General features: G+C 39.4%; 1 protein-coding gene across 6 annotated transcripts in view; it reads right to left on the reverse strand.

Moving 5' to 3' along the window:
* LOC117492049 (B-cell receptor CD22-like) overlaps positions 1-6,884 on the reverse strand; it is a 62,559-nt gene extending 55,675 nt beyond the window's left edge. For 4 of the 6 annotated variants that reach the window (XR_004556825.1, XM_034142190.1, XM_034142188.1 and 1 more), the window contains exons 1-6: positions 6,824-6,884; positions 6,667-6,746; positions 5,322-5,669; positions 5,019-5,222; positions 4,229-4,498; positions 3,615-3,875 (exon numbers count right to left, since the gene is read on the reverse strand). Coding sequence is in view for 5 of the 6 variants with exons in the window: in XM_034142190.1 (XP_033998081.1) it covers positions 3,615-3,875; positions 4,229-4,498; positions 5,019-5,222; positions 5,322-5,669; positions 6,667-6,746; positions 6,824-6,840 (1,180 nt within the window). In the remaining variant the exon portion in view is untranslated. Of the gene's footprint in view, positions 1-532; positions 612-3,614; positions 3,876-4,228; positions 4,499-5,018; positions 5,223-5,321; positions 5,670-6,666; positions 6,747-6,823 lie in introns of all 6 variants that reach the window. The other 2 variants (XM_034142191.1, XM_034142193.1) reach the window with 2 other exon arrangements.
* Between the last annotated feature and the right edge of the window lie 9,178 nt (positions 6,885-16,062).

Below are 16,062 nucleotides of genomic sequence, written 5' to 3' on the forward strand. Positions count from 1 at the left end.
CAGGCAGTGATAAAGCGCACCATTTGTAAAGGCAAAATATCCTTTAAAGCAGGATCAACAAATAATCTCCATCGCCACTTAAAAACACAGTATCTAATATTAAGAGTTGCATGAATTTCATTCAAGGCAAGGCAACTTTATTTACTTAACACATACAGAGGGTAAATTCAAAGTACATTCACTGACATGATGACATGGATATGGCGCCACCTTGTGTCATGTTTACAATGCCGATTATTGACATTAGGTCTGGCAATACAGTCAATCATTATCCTGGTGATTATTTTGCAGATAAACCTAGTAACCTTAAAAAAACGGCTCTTTTGAACGGCTCTTTTGAACGGCTCTTTGAAAGGAACGGAGCCATAAGATCCGGCTCCCTTCAAAGAGCCATAATTCCCATCACTACTAGAAGCCCTCTTTCTTCTGGTTAGGAGAGTTTATAAAGAAAAAGAAGATCAAATGTTGACACCAGACAAACAGACTTTTAATGATTTAACAAACAATGATTAAGATGATCAGATCTGCTCACCTGATCCACAGGAAGACAGAGAGAGAAATGACAGCCAGGAGAACAACAGGGATTGATACAAAAGCTGGTAGCCATGATCCTGAGAAACAGTGATCAACAGAGAACAGATGGTTAATACAGCTGTGTTTCTCAAATATGGATACAAGGACCCCTAGGGGCACTTTGGAGTATTACAGGGGGTGTGTAATATAACAGATAATAATAGAATAGAATTGCAGGGATGAAACCCTCTGTAATGGTCACACTTGCAGAACACACAGCACACACAGTGACATCTGTTCTCTGCTTTCAACCCATCCGAGTACTAGGAGCAGTGTAAGACTATATTTTCAGACTTCCTATTCCTTAACCTGTTAAGCCCGAGAGACCCCGGTACCGGGGCACTGCCGCAACATCTTGCAGGAAACAGTGTCTGAGGGCATGTTCATTTAATAAACTATGAATGTTTTATATCCATGTAACGGGAAGAAACTCATCTAACTGATCTTTTTTTTCAAAAGAAAACCCACAATGCTAACACTGAGCCTCTGAATTAGCAACGAGCGAAAAATGCTAACAGATTACTGCACCGAAAATCACTCACAAAAGCTTATTATTTATCTCTTCTCCACATCCATGACATCGTTTCACATCGTGAGGTGACACAGAATCGATGGGTACCCTCATTATCACTGAATTATACGAAATTCCGACGTGATAAACAAAAACAGACATCCAAACATTTGACGCTGGGTAGCTAAAAATGCTAACAAGGTTACCTTGGCTCTGTAGTCTCTCCAAAGTGGTCTTCAATGGCATTAAAACGATAAAAAACGCTGCTGAAGTTAATCCATAGGTTAATCCAATGTGTCTGTGTCCAGGGGCGGCGCCAGGGGGTAGCTTGGAGTTGCTATAGCAACTCCAACAATTGGCCTAGCTACGGCTTAGCAACCCCATTGTTTTGTTATGAAAATGTATCTATATATATTTATACACATTCTCGCGAGATCTATCAGGGGTCATTGTAAGTTAAAGCGCGAAGTGTTACTTGGCCAATGTTGTTATAATTCTCAGTAGGCCTATGTGAACACAGATCGAAAATGGAAAGATTTCTCACAAGTCAGCGTAAACGGCCGCGATCTCCAACAGAGCCGGTCCAGCCGGACAACCCTGTGTGTGTGTGTGTGTGTGTGTGTGTGTGTGTGTTTGTGTGTGTGTGTGTGTGTGTGTGTGTGTGTGTGTGTGTGTGTGTGTGTGTGTGTGTTTGTGTGTGTGTGTTTGTGTGTCTGTGTCTGTCTGTTTGCGGTGTGGTGATGAGGTTAAATGCCACAGCATGCCAGTTGAAACAGTGAACGATCACTATTGTGTACGCTTAGGGTGTAATGGTATTATACACAAATATTGTAGGAGCACAGAAACAGTGTTCAAATTCTGCTTTTACAAACTTATTTTGGTTGTGCTTACCTTGCAAAGTAATGTTATAAGTGTCAAAGGAATGTTTTAATGTAAATATTAATGATAATATTGTAGCGTGTCCAAGTTAATAGTTATTTCAGTTATCAGATGTGCACAGTTTAGTACATTTGTAAAGTTATTTAGGCAATGTTGTTGGTGGGAGTTAGGGAGAGACCGCCCCTTCCAGGTATGTGTGTGCGTTTTCCGGTGTGTGTAGGGAGTACGAGACGGTAGGAGTTGTGTTCGAGTGTGGGGAAAAGTCATAATGAGTGTTATACTATTGATTGGCTCTGTAAGGCGTGGCTGTGGCCATCAACACCATAAAATAAAGAGAACGTTTTCGACATTGAAGGCTCGTGATCTGTGATCTTGAATAGCGGTGATAAAATACCTGTTCTCAATATGAACAGGCTCGTGCTTGGCCCACTGGTATTGTTTGTTTATTTATTTTGAAAATGAACTAGCAACGCCGTGCTGTCATATAGCAACTGCTAAGCTACTGCAGCAAAAAAATCCTGGCGCCGCCCATGTCTGTGTCCCTTTGAAATGATTTCTGATAATCCATGAGCAATGAGATTGATAATCCATGTTTTTCCGTTTCTAGATATCAGAGCTAGAGTGTAGCTTCACTCTAATGCAAAATTACATGCGCAAAGCCCCCACCTTTTTGTTTCACAATGAGTGTGTGTGGGGACTCCCCCTTCGATTCTATTGGCTCTAACGGTCAGAAAGAGGTGTCAACCATCAAAATCGAGCAAGGGGGGCCAGAGATATGGAAAATCCACCCAAATGACCCCAGAAGTGTTTTTTTTGTGCTAAATCTCTCTAAAAGGGTCAAATGTCACTTGTTTTGCATCAATCTTGATACAGGGTACTTATTATATGTTGTACTTTGGATTGCTAAAGCTTTTAGTCTACTAACCCATCATCCAAGGGTAGTTTTAACTATAAGTAAAAAAGAATCTTTGGACGGACACTATAATTTACAGTTTTTTACTATGTCAAATCTGAATTTTCTTTAAAATAAAAAACGTCTATATTGATTCTGACTTTTCTACATCCAACTCACAGGTTTATCATTACTTGAGAAAAAAGATTATTAATTTAATCCTTTTAGAAGGGAAGATATGGTCATTTGTTCTGGGAATGTCATTTTCGAGCCTGAGACCTGAAAAACAGGCTCAGGGCTTAACAGGTTAAAAAAAACTAAAACTAAAAAACTATAATTTGTTGTAAAAATAATGTTAATAAAAAAAACCTTGTCCAATGTTCAAGAAGCTGAAACAAATGCAAACACATTCATGATATTGTTAGTTTTGTGATGAACGGGTGATTATACTCCATTCATTATTTCCTTCTCAATACCGATGGAATATCTCTCAGCCTGTGGGCACTTGCACTTGGCATAAGCTTCACAAAACAGACACAACTCTCACTCTTGAGTGCACAGGGAATGACTGCACCCCATACTGAATCTGGACCCTCAGGATAATTATTTCCTTAAGTAAAAGAAAGAAAACAACCCCTACCCCGAACCGGAAAGGTACATTTGAACACACACTCCTTTTTCAGCCTCCTACCCAGACAATGTGACTGAAAACAAACAAGCTGATAAGTGTGTGGTTTTAGATGAATGCATAAAACTTACCTGCCACAACAGCCAGATGAAAGGTGGAGTTACTACGTCCTAACTTGTTCTGGGCTCCACAGGAATAACTCCCACTGTGTTCAGCTCTGAAGTCAGTGATGTTGAAGATCTGTCCTGAAGCTTTTGGAGAGTCTTCATTCTTCTTGTACCAGGTGTAGTTAGCTGCTGGGTTAGCATCACTGCTACAGGTCAGAGTCACTGAACGGCCCTCCTCTATCTCAGCAGAGGGACTCCCTGACACAGAGGGAAGCTTTGGAGCATCTGGAGGAGATACAATAAATCAACAAAAGATTACAAATACATCATGTTGAATTGAGTATTGAAATGAGACGTAGTTATTTGTGTGGGTGCATCTGAAATATGGAAGTGTTTTTTGACTGGTATAGAGCTGAAGAAAACAATTATGTTGTGTATATACAGTATATCGTTTTCTGTATTACTGCTGGCTTGAATACCCTGAACATACGTGCAGATTTGGGAGCCAATTGTAGATAAAACTTCATTTTCATCCTCTACTGTAGCTGCTCTCCATCTCATTGACCTACAGCAGCAGACTGTGAACAAAGTTGGCAATGGTTGCATGATGCTTTTTAAATCATCTGGGTTTTACTCACATTTCACATCAATAGAGATGGATTCAGATCTTGTACTCCCCAGCTCGTTCTCAGCTCTGCAGTAATACTGTCCAGAGTCAGAGGACAGGATGGAGGTGAAGACGAGACGTGGTCCTTCATTGACAGAAGAAAGGTGTGCATGTTGATCCTCCTTGTACCAGGTGTAGTTAGCTGCTGGGTTAGCATCACTGCTACAGGTCAGAGTCACTGAACTGCCCTCCTCTATCTCAGCAGAGGGACTCACTGACACAGAGGGGAGCTTTGGAGCATCTGGAGGAGATGTGTTTAAAGTAATTAACATTAAAGGGTAGATATAATGGCATCTTGCAAATGTCCAGAGACACAAAGCAGGAAACGTTTTTCACAAACACAAACCAAAACATTTTTAAGCTTGGAGCATCTGGAGGAGATAATATGAACACATTTCACATTTAATTCCACAGTGGAAGATATTTTAATGAATAATAGTTTAATAAAACACAGAGTGGGTGGTTAACTTAATCAGAAATCTAAACACTTTGAGGGAAAGTATTAATCTTTATGTCATGGAAAAAGTTTCCTTCATAATTCTCCTTTATTCTTCTTTCTAGTAGCATCCCTCGTAGCAAGATTATATTTATCCTATTTTAAAATCAAACAGAAAACCTAGAGCCCTGGTTCAGTGTCTTTGGACACTGCCATGTCTGCTGGCGACCTCTGGTGGGTGAATAGATAAATGAGTGCAATGATGATATATGTTATACTGTATGTTAATGTTATTATGTTAGTGGAAGACTTTGAGTAAACTCACACACTGAAGGAGAGGGGAAGTCCTCATATCCCTTCAAAGCACAGGAATAACTGTCTGCTGAGTCATATCTGAAGTCTGCATAAGAAGATGTGTCTTCCTTCACTTGCTGTCTGTTCTTAAACCAGATGTAGGAAGTTTGACCAGGTGGACAACTGCTGAGACACTGAAGGAGAGTAGATGATCCTGATCTGCTCACCTGGAGATCTGAATAAAGGTACAAACATAACAAATAAAGATCAATAATGTTCATGTATCAAAATTAAAATATAAAGTTAAATTTTTTAAGAGTACAATTTCAGATACCTGTGACGGACAAAGTGACTGGATGACCCGAGTATGTAGCTTGGTTTGTTTTGATCCAGAACCTGTACTCAGCTGAGTCGCTCTCTCTCAGGTTTCTGATTCTCAGAGTGCAGATGTTGTTTCCACAGAGATCCTCTACACGACCTGAATACTCTGAGTCTGTGGTCAGATCTACAAGTTCACCACCTTTCTTTTTAGTGAACCAGAATGTATTCTCTAATGTGTTAACACCACCATTCCATGTAGATGGGTATGTGAAGCTGCATCTTATCTCCACTGTTGATCCTTTCACTGCACAGATCTTAGAAGAAGAGCAAGTCACTCCCCAACCACGCTGACCCTGAACCACTGAAACACAGAGCACATCAGAAACTAGAATCAAAGTTAATCTATAAAATGTTGAGAAATTGCCTGAACAGTACTTTCAACAAAGAATGTAAAAATAAACATTTTACAAACGTTACTGGGATAGAGCAGAAAAACACATGTGAATTCCTTCTTAGGCACTTTAAAACCAATGATACTCGTTGACTTTGTTGTTTCTTAATCAAACCAGGTAGAACAGAAGTCTACGCAAAAAGGGTATGGTCAGTCTGACACAAGATTGGAAAATGCCTTCATATAAATGAACAGTGAATGATTAGCGATCATATTAAGAATAGTGTGAGATTCTCTGAACAGTTCCCTCTCTGTTCGCTCTGTGGTCAGGTTGCTGCTGAGGTAAGTGTGAACAATAACAATAAATGCAGAACACTGAGGTGTGAGCAGCTTCTGTCTGATATACAGATAAGGAAAAGAAGAAGACTGCTTTAAACTCAGAGTGTGAATATAACTCTGAGGTCAGAGAGGAGAGAAGGAACTAGAAGGGTTTGGTGCAGAGGTATGATCCATAAGAGTTGAGTCAATATGTTATGACTTAGATTAAGAATATCTCTCTAAATCACTTAAACTTAATAAAAACAGAGCTGGAGATTCTTTAAGTCGTCTTAAGAAAAAACAAAGCAAAATGTTTTCACAGAGAGAGGATGGAACAGTTATGCATACACTATATCCTCATTTTAACGCTTGTAAAAGTGAAAAGCAAACTGGTATTGTATGCAGATGATTGGAGCAAAGGACAGTGGCAACGCACAACAAGATCTTCAGAAAATCCATCAAAAAAACTAGTAACGTCTTTGAGTTTCTACAATTCTACACACAAATACATTTTAAATGTTTCTGCTAGGTTTGCCTTTTACACAAATCCATCCCACTTATTCCCACATGTGACCTGATTTTACAAGTCCCACATTTCCCCAGAATCCCCTCTGTTCATGTGATGAATGTAAGTGTAGATGTACAGTACCTGACACAGAGAGCAGGAAGACAACTAATCCACTCGCTGCTGCAGTTAAACTCATAGCTGCTCCTCTCATCTCTGTGAGACTATAAAACATGTCAGATTAAATAATGTTCACAGGAGGTATACAGAATCATTACATCAAGAAACTGTTTCTACTTACAGTGAAGGAGGAACCATGTGTTGAAAGATGCCTCTCCTCTGTAGCAATGAGCAGAAGACGGATATCAGGCTGGTAAGAGACTAGGTTTACTTCCTCTTTAGATTATTAATATGCATGATGAGCCTATTACCAGTAACACCCACCACACAATAAAGTAATGTTTTTTAACAAAATATCAACTTTTCTTGAAAAAGAAAAATATGGTTAAAGACACGTTTGGTGCTTATATACTACTCACTGCTTATATGCTACTGACTCAGGGAGGTGGATGACCCGAGGGTAAGGCAGAGGCAGAGAAGGTCTCGACACAGAACATTACCTTTGTTGAAGGTTGTCTTGATATACAGCGTACAAACCAGAAATCACTTCTTAGTAATCTCAAAGAACCCACAAAACAAACAGAAAAAACAGAACTTAAATTCATGCATAACGAATTAAAGGACAAGACAGAGCTAGGCAGGGCAGGAAAAACACAATGGTACCCAGTGAACAGAATCAAAAATCAAAAAGGAGGGAAAACACAGAGACAGGAAGCAGACACAGACATAAGACAGGAGGTGAACACTTTTTAAAATAAAACAGGAAAACAGACAGACCGTCACAAAGGGGGAAATAAGTGTTTTAGTTTGGGTGAGCTGACCCTTTAAAGCAGACGGTGGAGGAAGCTCTCTGAGTGATGACGCCTGAATGTGTCTCACTTAAGATCCTCCACTAGAGGACAGTGAAACATCAGATACTGAATCAGGACCCTGAGACACATTCTAACATCCATCAGTGATTGTTTTGACAAATCTAAATGCATATTTTGATTTTAAAGATCAAATGAGTGAAACCTATTGCCATTTTAGTCTTTTAACATTAGAGGTAATTTACTGTATAGTAGACTTACACTTCACAACGAGGACCAACATCTTTGACATATTGGAAAGCAACTCTTTACGTGTTTTACTGGAATAACGACTCATAATCAGGGCGTTGCTCAAGCTTTTCCAAATTGACTTTTCTCCAGCACGGACCACTCCTCAACAATATGTCAGTTCAACTTTTATTACAGGTATTGTTGTTCATTGAGCACTGAGGAAACGTAAGAGGAAGGGGTAAGGCTGGTCTGGAGGATCTACTGTAATCCAGGCAGGATATAGGAGTGGTGGGTTTAATAGTGAACTTTCCTTATAGAAGTGCTCTGTATTTGGCTCTGTATTCTATACTATATTCTCACCTTATTTTTGGCTACCAATGAGACACATATGACTCCAACTTGACTACACCTGTGGTCAAGTTAAAGGGGTACTGACCATGTTTAGTAGATGACATTTGTAAACCTAGCCCAGCAGGCACGTGCACATATAAGGCGCGTTCACACCGGAGTACTTTGGAGTACTTTTCCCACAATAGCTCATCAGAACTACTATATATTTGCGTTCACACCAAAAAGCCCCAGGAACTAAAGTAGTTCAAATTAGTTCATCTGACCCGCTTCTCAGTCCCTGCTAGAGAGCAGGGACTGTCGTGGGAGAAAATAGTTCATACGTCTGATTGGTTGTGCGGAATGCAAACCACGCCCGTTTGACTCTGAATTTCTTTTTGTAAGCGGCCATTGTATTTGCTCGCTTCGGCCAGCGCACCCGAAGAGATTACTTTTGTGAAAGCAGTTATTATAGCAACACTAAATAAATCATCGGAGCGGTGGAGTGATGAGGATGTGTCGGCGCTTCTGTCGATTTACTCGGAGGACGCGGAGCGCCGCGTTCAGAAGCTTCTACTGAATGCAGTTTCCGTGGCTCAGCCAAGTTAGCAGACCTGGCAAAGTCATGTTGGGACGACTACGAAGGTAAAATAAAATACATGCACTGCACTGTTTTAATCTGCACAATACTGGTCTTAGATGTACTTTTATTTGCTCAGTAGATCGAGCTAGCCATGCTAGAACTTGCTATCATAGGTCCAAGCTGGCTAACAACATCTAGCTAGCTAGCTATTCTCAGCCGTGCCCGCTATGAACACGTTTTGACTTGTGAATAAGTGTGCAATGTTCTGTAATTTGCTTCACTAACTCATGGCACTAATCGTGTGTTTCAGGCGAGGTGTTTCTCTCAGGATTAGAAACTAGTTTTCCCCTCCGGGATAAAACGATAATATAACGTTAGCAATTAGCATGCTAGCTGGACATAATGCTACCTCTAACAATACATTGTAGTTGCTATAATTTCAAGTCATTTGCAACATTCATTCTACATGTTAATGGTAAAAGCTTAAACAGTTGATTACCTGCATGCCACAAAGACTGATGTTCTAATATTTTGCACATTTAAGTAGAAATGTAATTGAAATTCTATTTATTTTTCCTTTTTTTTATTGATTGTTATAATTATACTGAGCCATGTTATGTTAGATGTCAATCCACTTACACTGTAACTACTCTGGCCTTGAAAGAAGGTTACACATCTAACTGATGTCCACTAATCCCTATAAAACAAAGTTCAAGCATACATTAAGCACAAAACAATAAATAAGGGCACTTTGATATTTATTTTTTATTTGATATTATTTGATCCTATCTTATCTTCTACTTTACACCTGCATTTTGTACACTGTCCTTGCCTGCACCATGTGCAATGTTGTCTCGTTGTTGCGATTAAACTGATCTTGTATCTTGCTTATTTCACCTTAGGAAAGCAGGCATGGGATGACAGCTTCCTTGACACCATCATGCGATGGACTGCCGTGCCATGGTCAGCAAGGAGAATGAGGACCTGCGTGCCAAGGAGATGCACGACGAACGTCTGCTGCATTCACACAAGGCCCAGGAATCGGACGACCAGCTGCTCATGGTGCCAGGTGGAGCAACAAAATACCTTTCAGGCTGGGCTTCTGGCAGTGAGCTGATTAAATCCAACAGGCCTTCAATACAAAAATTAAGAAAAACTTGTCGTCGTTGATAAACTGTACAATGACTTGTTAGGAGGCGTGTGGTGCAGTTGTCTGGTGCGTTGGTGTTCGGATCAGGGGAGCACAGGTTCAAACCCCACTGCAGTCAGGATGTCGTTGTGTCCCTGGGCAAGACACTTCACCCCAAATTGCCTACACCTGGGACAGTTAATTTTGTATTATTGTGATTATATATATATGCCACTGTTATTAATACTGACACCTAACTTTGCACTAAGGTGTGTCTGCTGCTGAGCCTACCTATTGTTATTATATATATATATATATATATATATATATATATATATATATATTGCCACTGTTATTATATTGTTTTGATACTACTGACACTTATTGATCTGCTGCTGATAAATAAAAGAGAACCTACATGCACAGCACTAGCATCATGACTGTCTTTGTTTAAACCAGCAGCAGTGCAGCGGTACACAGACTAACCTGTGTGTGTGTAACGTAGTTCTTCAGGTGTGTATGCTTAACATGTATGTATTTATCACAGTAAAGATGGTATACAAAAGCTTTTTAAAGAGCTTTCAACCTCATCCCATTGTCTTTAACACACATTTAACATAATAATATACTCATATTAATATACAAATATACAGTATGAGTACTGTTTTGATACTGACATTTAATCTTTGCACTAAGGTGTGTCTGCACTATTGTAATTGTGTCTGTTGACTGTGGTAAATAAAAAAGAGAACCAAATGCACTGTACAAAAGATCAGCTTTATTGTCAATTTACAATTTCCATGCTGTTCAGATGCCTCATAAGGGCTGTGCGCATGTCTTGCCCCGCGAATACAGAGGAGTTGAAAAGAGCCCTTGGACATTCGTAAATCTTTGATCCACTGCACATTGGTGTACGTTGGCACCACCTTAGTAGTAATACCAATCCCGCTTCAATCTCATTAGTATGCATACTTTCTCAGAGAAAGTTTCTCTGGAGGAAGAAAAAGGGCAGGGGCTCAAGCCCACTTTGATGTCTATAGGCGCGTTCACACCAAGTACTTTTCCCACAATAGTTCATGAGAACTTTAGTTCATGAGAGCTCTTTTAGTTCTGATGAACTAAAGCAGATCGCGTTCACACCAAAATGAGTTCCTGGGGGTGGATTAGGCAAATGAGCCGCTGACGTCACTTCTTCTTCTTCTGCTTTCGGTTTACTGGCAGGCCACAAACAACTTCACGGCGAGTACAGTAGGTGGTGGTATGCACCTTAAAGTTGCAATTCGCCAAAAAACCGAGAGAAGAAGAAGAAAAAAAACTTCCGCTTCCGCTGTATGCTTCTGTTTACCTTCCGACCTCAGACACGGTATGGAGTTGACGTTTTGGTGCTCGTGTTATACAGCTTCGTAACTGAGTTATTTAAGCCAATAACTCAGCCACAAATCCAAATACAGATCGACCATTCAAATGCAATAGAAATGCTGAGTCGGAGGCAAAGGCGAAGGCGGTTAAGAAGCCTTAACAAAAGGATTGGACGACGAAAAGCACACGCTATGGACATGTTTCGCCGTAGGACAGCTGAGGAGGATGACCGTTATCACGCCCAAAGAACAGCAATGGTACGTTCATTAAATCACATTAATACTATCTAATGTAGGATTTATGGAGTTATGTAGGGCTAATTTGTGTCTTTGTATGTGTTCCAGATATGCGAATACTGCGGAACGCGTCGTGTCCCGCGCTCTCTCTGGGTGAACAATAGAACATCGGCCTGGTGGGAGAAGGTGAGTAGTAATACCAATCCCGCTTCAATCTCATTAGTATGCATAAAAAAGTGACAGGTCACACCTTCTAAGTCCCGCCCCCTAATTATGCTAATGAGCCCCCTTTGATATGCTAATGAGCCCCTTTGTTCGAGGTGTTATCGCGTACAGGTGTTACATCCTCCCGGTAGCCCCCCACCCCTCTCAGCCCCCCCCCCTCCCCCTCACATACAGGTGTTACATCCTCCCCGTAGCCCCCACCCCTCTCAGCCCCCACCCCTCTCAGCCCCCACCCCTCTCAACCCACCCCCCTCCTCCTCCCCTCTCCTGTCCGGTCAACATGTCCGTTACAGTTTAAATCTTCCGGTCAAAGGTCTTCTATGTTATTTATTGAGCTTTTTGAAACAAATTGATATGATTCGATATTAAACCAACTAATTATAGTAGATTAATTAACTATTCAAACGTGTACAGTAATTTACAATAACACAGGAATAATAAACGGAGCGCTCTCCCCCTCTCCTGACAACACGCCAGTATCATGCAGCTCGCGGATCCAATAATTAGTGACCCGACAGTAAAACTAAACATATCTATAAATAGTTTAGGTAGTTTGAGAGGTAATTAAAATAGCTACGTGTGAGGATTGATTTGGATCTGATCTGGAAAAACTCTGGTAAGTGCTTTTATCATTATAATATCATGTCATTATTTAATGTTGTTTTGTGTGTGTGTGTGTGTGTACAACGAAGTCTCTTTGAGAGGAAAATTATAATTTAAAGATCTTAATACCCCCTTATTGTTTAATTACTTCACACAACTATTAAAGAATCCCTATATGAAGTTACATGAGGCTACATTTACTGGTGTGCTTCCCTAGATGATGTAAATATCATGTGTGAAATCGGGGGTGACCCCCGTCCCAGATAGAATCATCCCTCTGTCACGCCCCCCTTCAGCAGTTCTGGGGCAACCCCCAACACCGCTGCAGTCTGAGAGCCAGGCATATGCTGTGATGTCAGAAGATAGAGGTGGGGGGTGGAGTGAGCTCGATAAAAAAAAAAAGAAATCCAGTGCAAACTAGCTAAAAAGCCACTCACCAAGTCACCTAAACTTTCAAAAACGAAAATGGCAAAGAGACGCATCGATATGGGTTTAATCAGCGAGACGCCTGTGACAACTTACCGCCATCCGTCGGGAGCGCCAGTCAAGAAACGGGTGCAGTATCTGTGCCGGGTTCAGACCCTCCGTCTGAGGCTCTTCATGAAAAATGGAGTCTGGATGTGTGAGACTGTCTCCCCTCACACCCCCTCCCACCCCCCTCCCCTCCCCCTGCCTGTCACCTCCTGATCTTGCTATCAGCCTTTAATTCTCATTCACTAAGTCACCTAAAACTTTTATTGGAATTGGGTTTTCTTAGAGCTGTTTTCAGTGAGACAATGCAGTTTCTGATCATTTTAAGTTTCAAGTTTCAAGGCTTTATGGCATATGCCCATTAGCTACAGTGTAGATATGTCAATGAAAAACATAGGTCACAGGCTCCTCCAACAGTGCACATAAAACAGATAAAATACTGCAATTTGTGCGTAATTCTCTCACAAAGGAACTGTAAGATACACGTTTATGTATGGAAAACTTTAGATATATACAGATTGTTTTCCATAGTAGTTACCCATTTTTATTTAAGTATCGAAAAAAAAAAAAAAATCCCCGGCTTCAATCAACCGCTGGTTATTAGTCTTCTTCCTATCCATCCAGCTCGGCATGGATCTTTTCAAGTCTCTCCTTGAGGCGTCTGCAGTTTTTGAGATTGTACAGAAAAGCCTCCGAAGCGCCTTGGATCCCCCATTCAGCCGTGTAAATGTTTTGTTTTTTTTTTATGGTCATTCACTGTAATGAAGTCGGCGAGCCAAAGACTTTTCATTAACGCGTTGTAATTGTTTCTGAAGAAATATTCTGGAATGTCATTCAGACAATCGTGTTACCTCTGGCCGGGGTGACTGACTCGGCATCCATTGCAGATTTTTTCTCTGTACCGATGCAGCACCCTCTCCAGAATATCAACCAACTCCGATTTCACTATGTTCATAAACAGAGACGTCTTGGCCCCAGGAGTAACATCAGCAGCAGTAGTACTGCAATATGTGGGTGTCCACAATGGTGGTGATGATAGGAGACAGGAGTCACGCTTTGGGGAGAGGTGTTTAATTTCACAGATCTGACTTGATTGTTGTTGTGATGGCTGAAGGAATAGGGACGGGGGAGGAAAATTCAGAGGGTGAAGAAGCAGAAAGATAACTTGTTTGTAAAACGGACAGCACGTCAGTTTCAGGAAAGATGACACCGGTTTTATGCATGACATGCCAAATATCCTGAAGCCCTACAGAAAAAGGTACAAGTATATTGTGTTGAAAATATCACAAAAAGTCGTAATATTGTATAATGTATTAGTTGCATGTTGTATTTTGATAAAAATCACTGTGTAGTTTTTCAAAAATATAATGGAAAAAGGAGAGAAAAAACAAATATCACAGTATGTTGAAAAATATGAAAAAAGTAATGTTGTGTTAAAATAACATGAAAGAAATCAAAGTAAAGCATCTAAAAACATATATTTAAAAAACAAAGTTATGTTAGTCAAGTCAAGTTATCAAAACCGCATTGTTTCATCGAAACAGTGTTAAAATCACAAACTCTCCATTTAGAGTTTGATTCTTTAAGAAACTAATTTCATTACAAATTAATGAATATTTTACCAAGTTATAAAGTTTTGCATCCATTAAAGTGTAACTATAAGTATCTTTGTAGGAGAAAAAACAAAAATCATTCAAGTTATTTCCAGAAAACTGGATTGTCTTACTAGAAAATGCCTTTAAGAGTCACAGTCTTAAAGAAAATCTGTTCAGAAAAAAGTACTACCTTCACTTTTTCAACTCTTTCTCATAAAAAAGTCCCCTTGATCTCTTCTCCATCATAATCTTTGAGTTTGTAAACAGATGGTTGACGAGGTATGCGTTCGGACGCCGTAAATAATTAGTCGGTATAACTCTGTTCATATTTTTTTTTATCAAAGACCCTCTCGCCTTGGAAATTCTTACAAGTTCCCCCTCCTCAAAGTTCATTTCCGTAGCACCTTTCCCCCACTGATGCTAGTGACCCCCCTTTGTATGCTAATTACCCCTTTGTTCGAGGTGTTATCACATGTAGGTGTGTTCAGTTAAACACTGAGATTTTCAACATACTACTCTACAAAATGATTTTTTCATATTCTTTTGACAAACTATACTTGACTTTTTTACGGAAAATCATGACAAACTTTAATGTGACTTATTCTTAATTTTACCATACTAAAGTAAGACTTGAAAATACTATATCGTTGTTTTTTAAATTATATTTCAACATATAAAACAGAACTTTTGTTTGTGTTAGCATAACATTGACTGGCTTTTCCTTGATCATTTCAACATGAAATGAGTTTTATTTTTTATTTTATTTTTTAAATGATATTTTAATATAGCATATTGGCGGAGATAATATTTACGGGCCCTTTGAGTAGAATGTTAAAAAGTAAGCTAGTCCCAGACTGTAGGGCCCACTCCTTAGGTTGGCTCCACTTAGGTTAAATTACTTTAGTTAGAATGAGGACAGGCTAATTAGATTGACAACAAAAGGGTCTGAGAGTCTCACAGTTTTGTCCTCCCAGCAGTGTAAAATAAATTTGATGCAGCAGCGAGTCATTGCAGTTCATTATGTGTTTGAATATATCAAAATGTTCTAAGAAATGTTTTAAAGCACCCAGGACTCTCATTTTTGCCAAGACATGACTTAATACACGATGCAAGTTTTAAAAGCTTTTGCCTGGAAGTAGCAGATTAAGTGATTTAATGGTGGAACAGGATTGTTAAGAAACCCAATTCCTTACAAAAGTACTTTATATTCTACCAAGAAAACGAATTCCTTACAAAGTACTATTCTATCAGTTGTAAAGTGTTGCACACTTCAAAGTGTATCTAAAAGTATCCTAGTAACACAAACAAAAGCAAGGAAGAAAAAAGCAAAAATCAGTAAAGTCATCTAACAAAACATATATTTAAAAAAGTAATGTTAGTCAAGTCAAGTTATCAAAACGGTATTGTTTCATCGAAACAGTGTTAAAATCACAAACTCTCCATTTAGAGTTTGATTCTTTAAGAATCTCAATTCATTACAAATGAATGAATATTTTACCAATATTTTATAAAGTTTTGCATCCATTAAAGTGTAACTATAAGTATCTTTGTAGGAGAAAAAACGAAAATCATTTAAGTTATTTCCATAAAACTGGATTGTTTTACTAAAATCCCAAAGTGCCTTTAAGAGTCACAGTCTTAAAGAAAATCTGTTCGTCTTAGTGGGGGTCCTTAGTTTTGGATGATTTGCTAATTGGGGTGGGACTTATTGCGTTGAATGTCTGTATATTCAAAAATATAATGGAAAAAAAGGAGAGAAAAAAAAAAAATATATCACAGTATGTTGAAAAATATGAAAAAAGTAATGTGTTAAAATAACATGAAAGAAATCAAAAGTAAAGCATCTAAAAAC

This window comes from Trematomus bernacchii, unplaced genomic scaffold (assembly GCF_902827165.1).
Source record: "Trematomus bernacchii unplaced genomic scaffold, fTreBer1.1, whole genome shotgun sequence".
Taxonomy (NCBI): domain Eukaryota; kingdom Metazoa; phylum Chordata; class Actinopteri; order Perciformes; family Nototheniidae; genus Trematomus; species Trematomus bernacchii.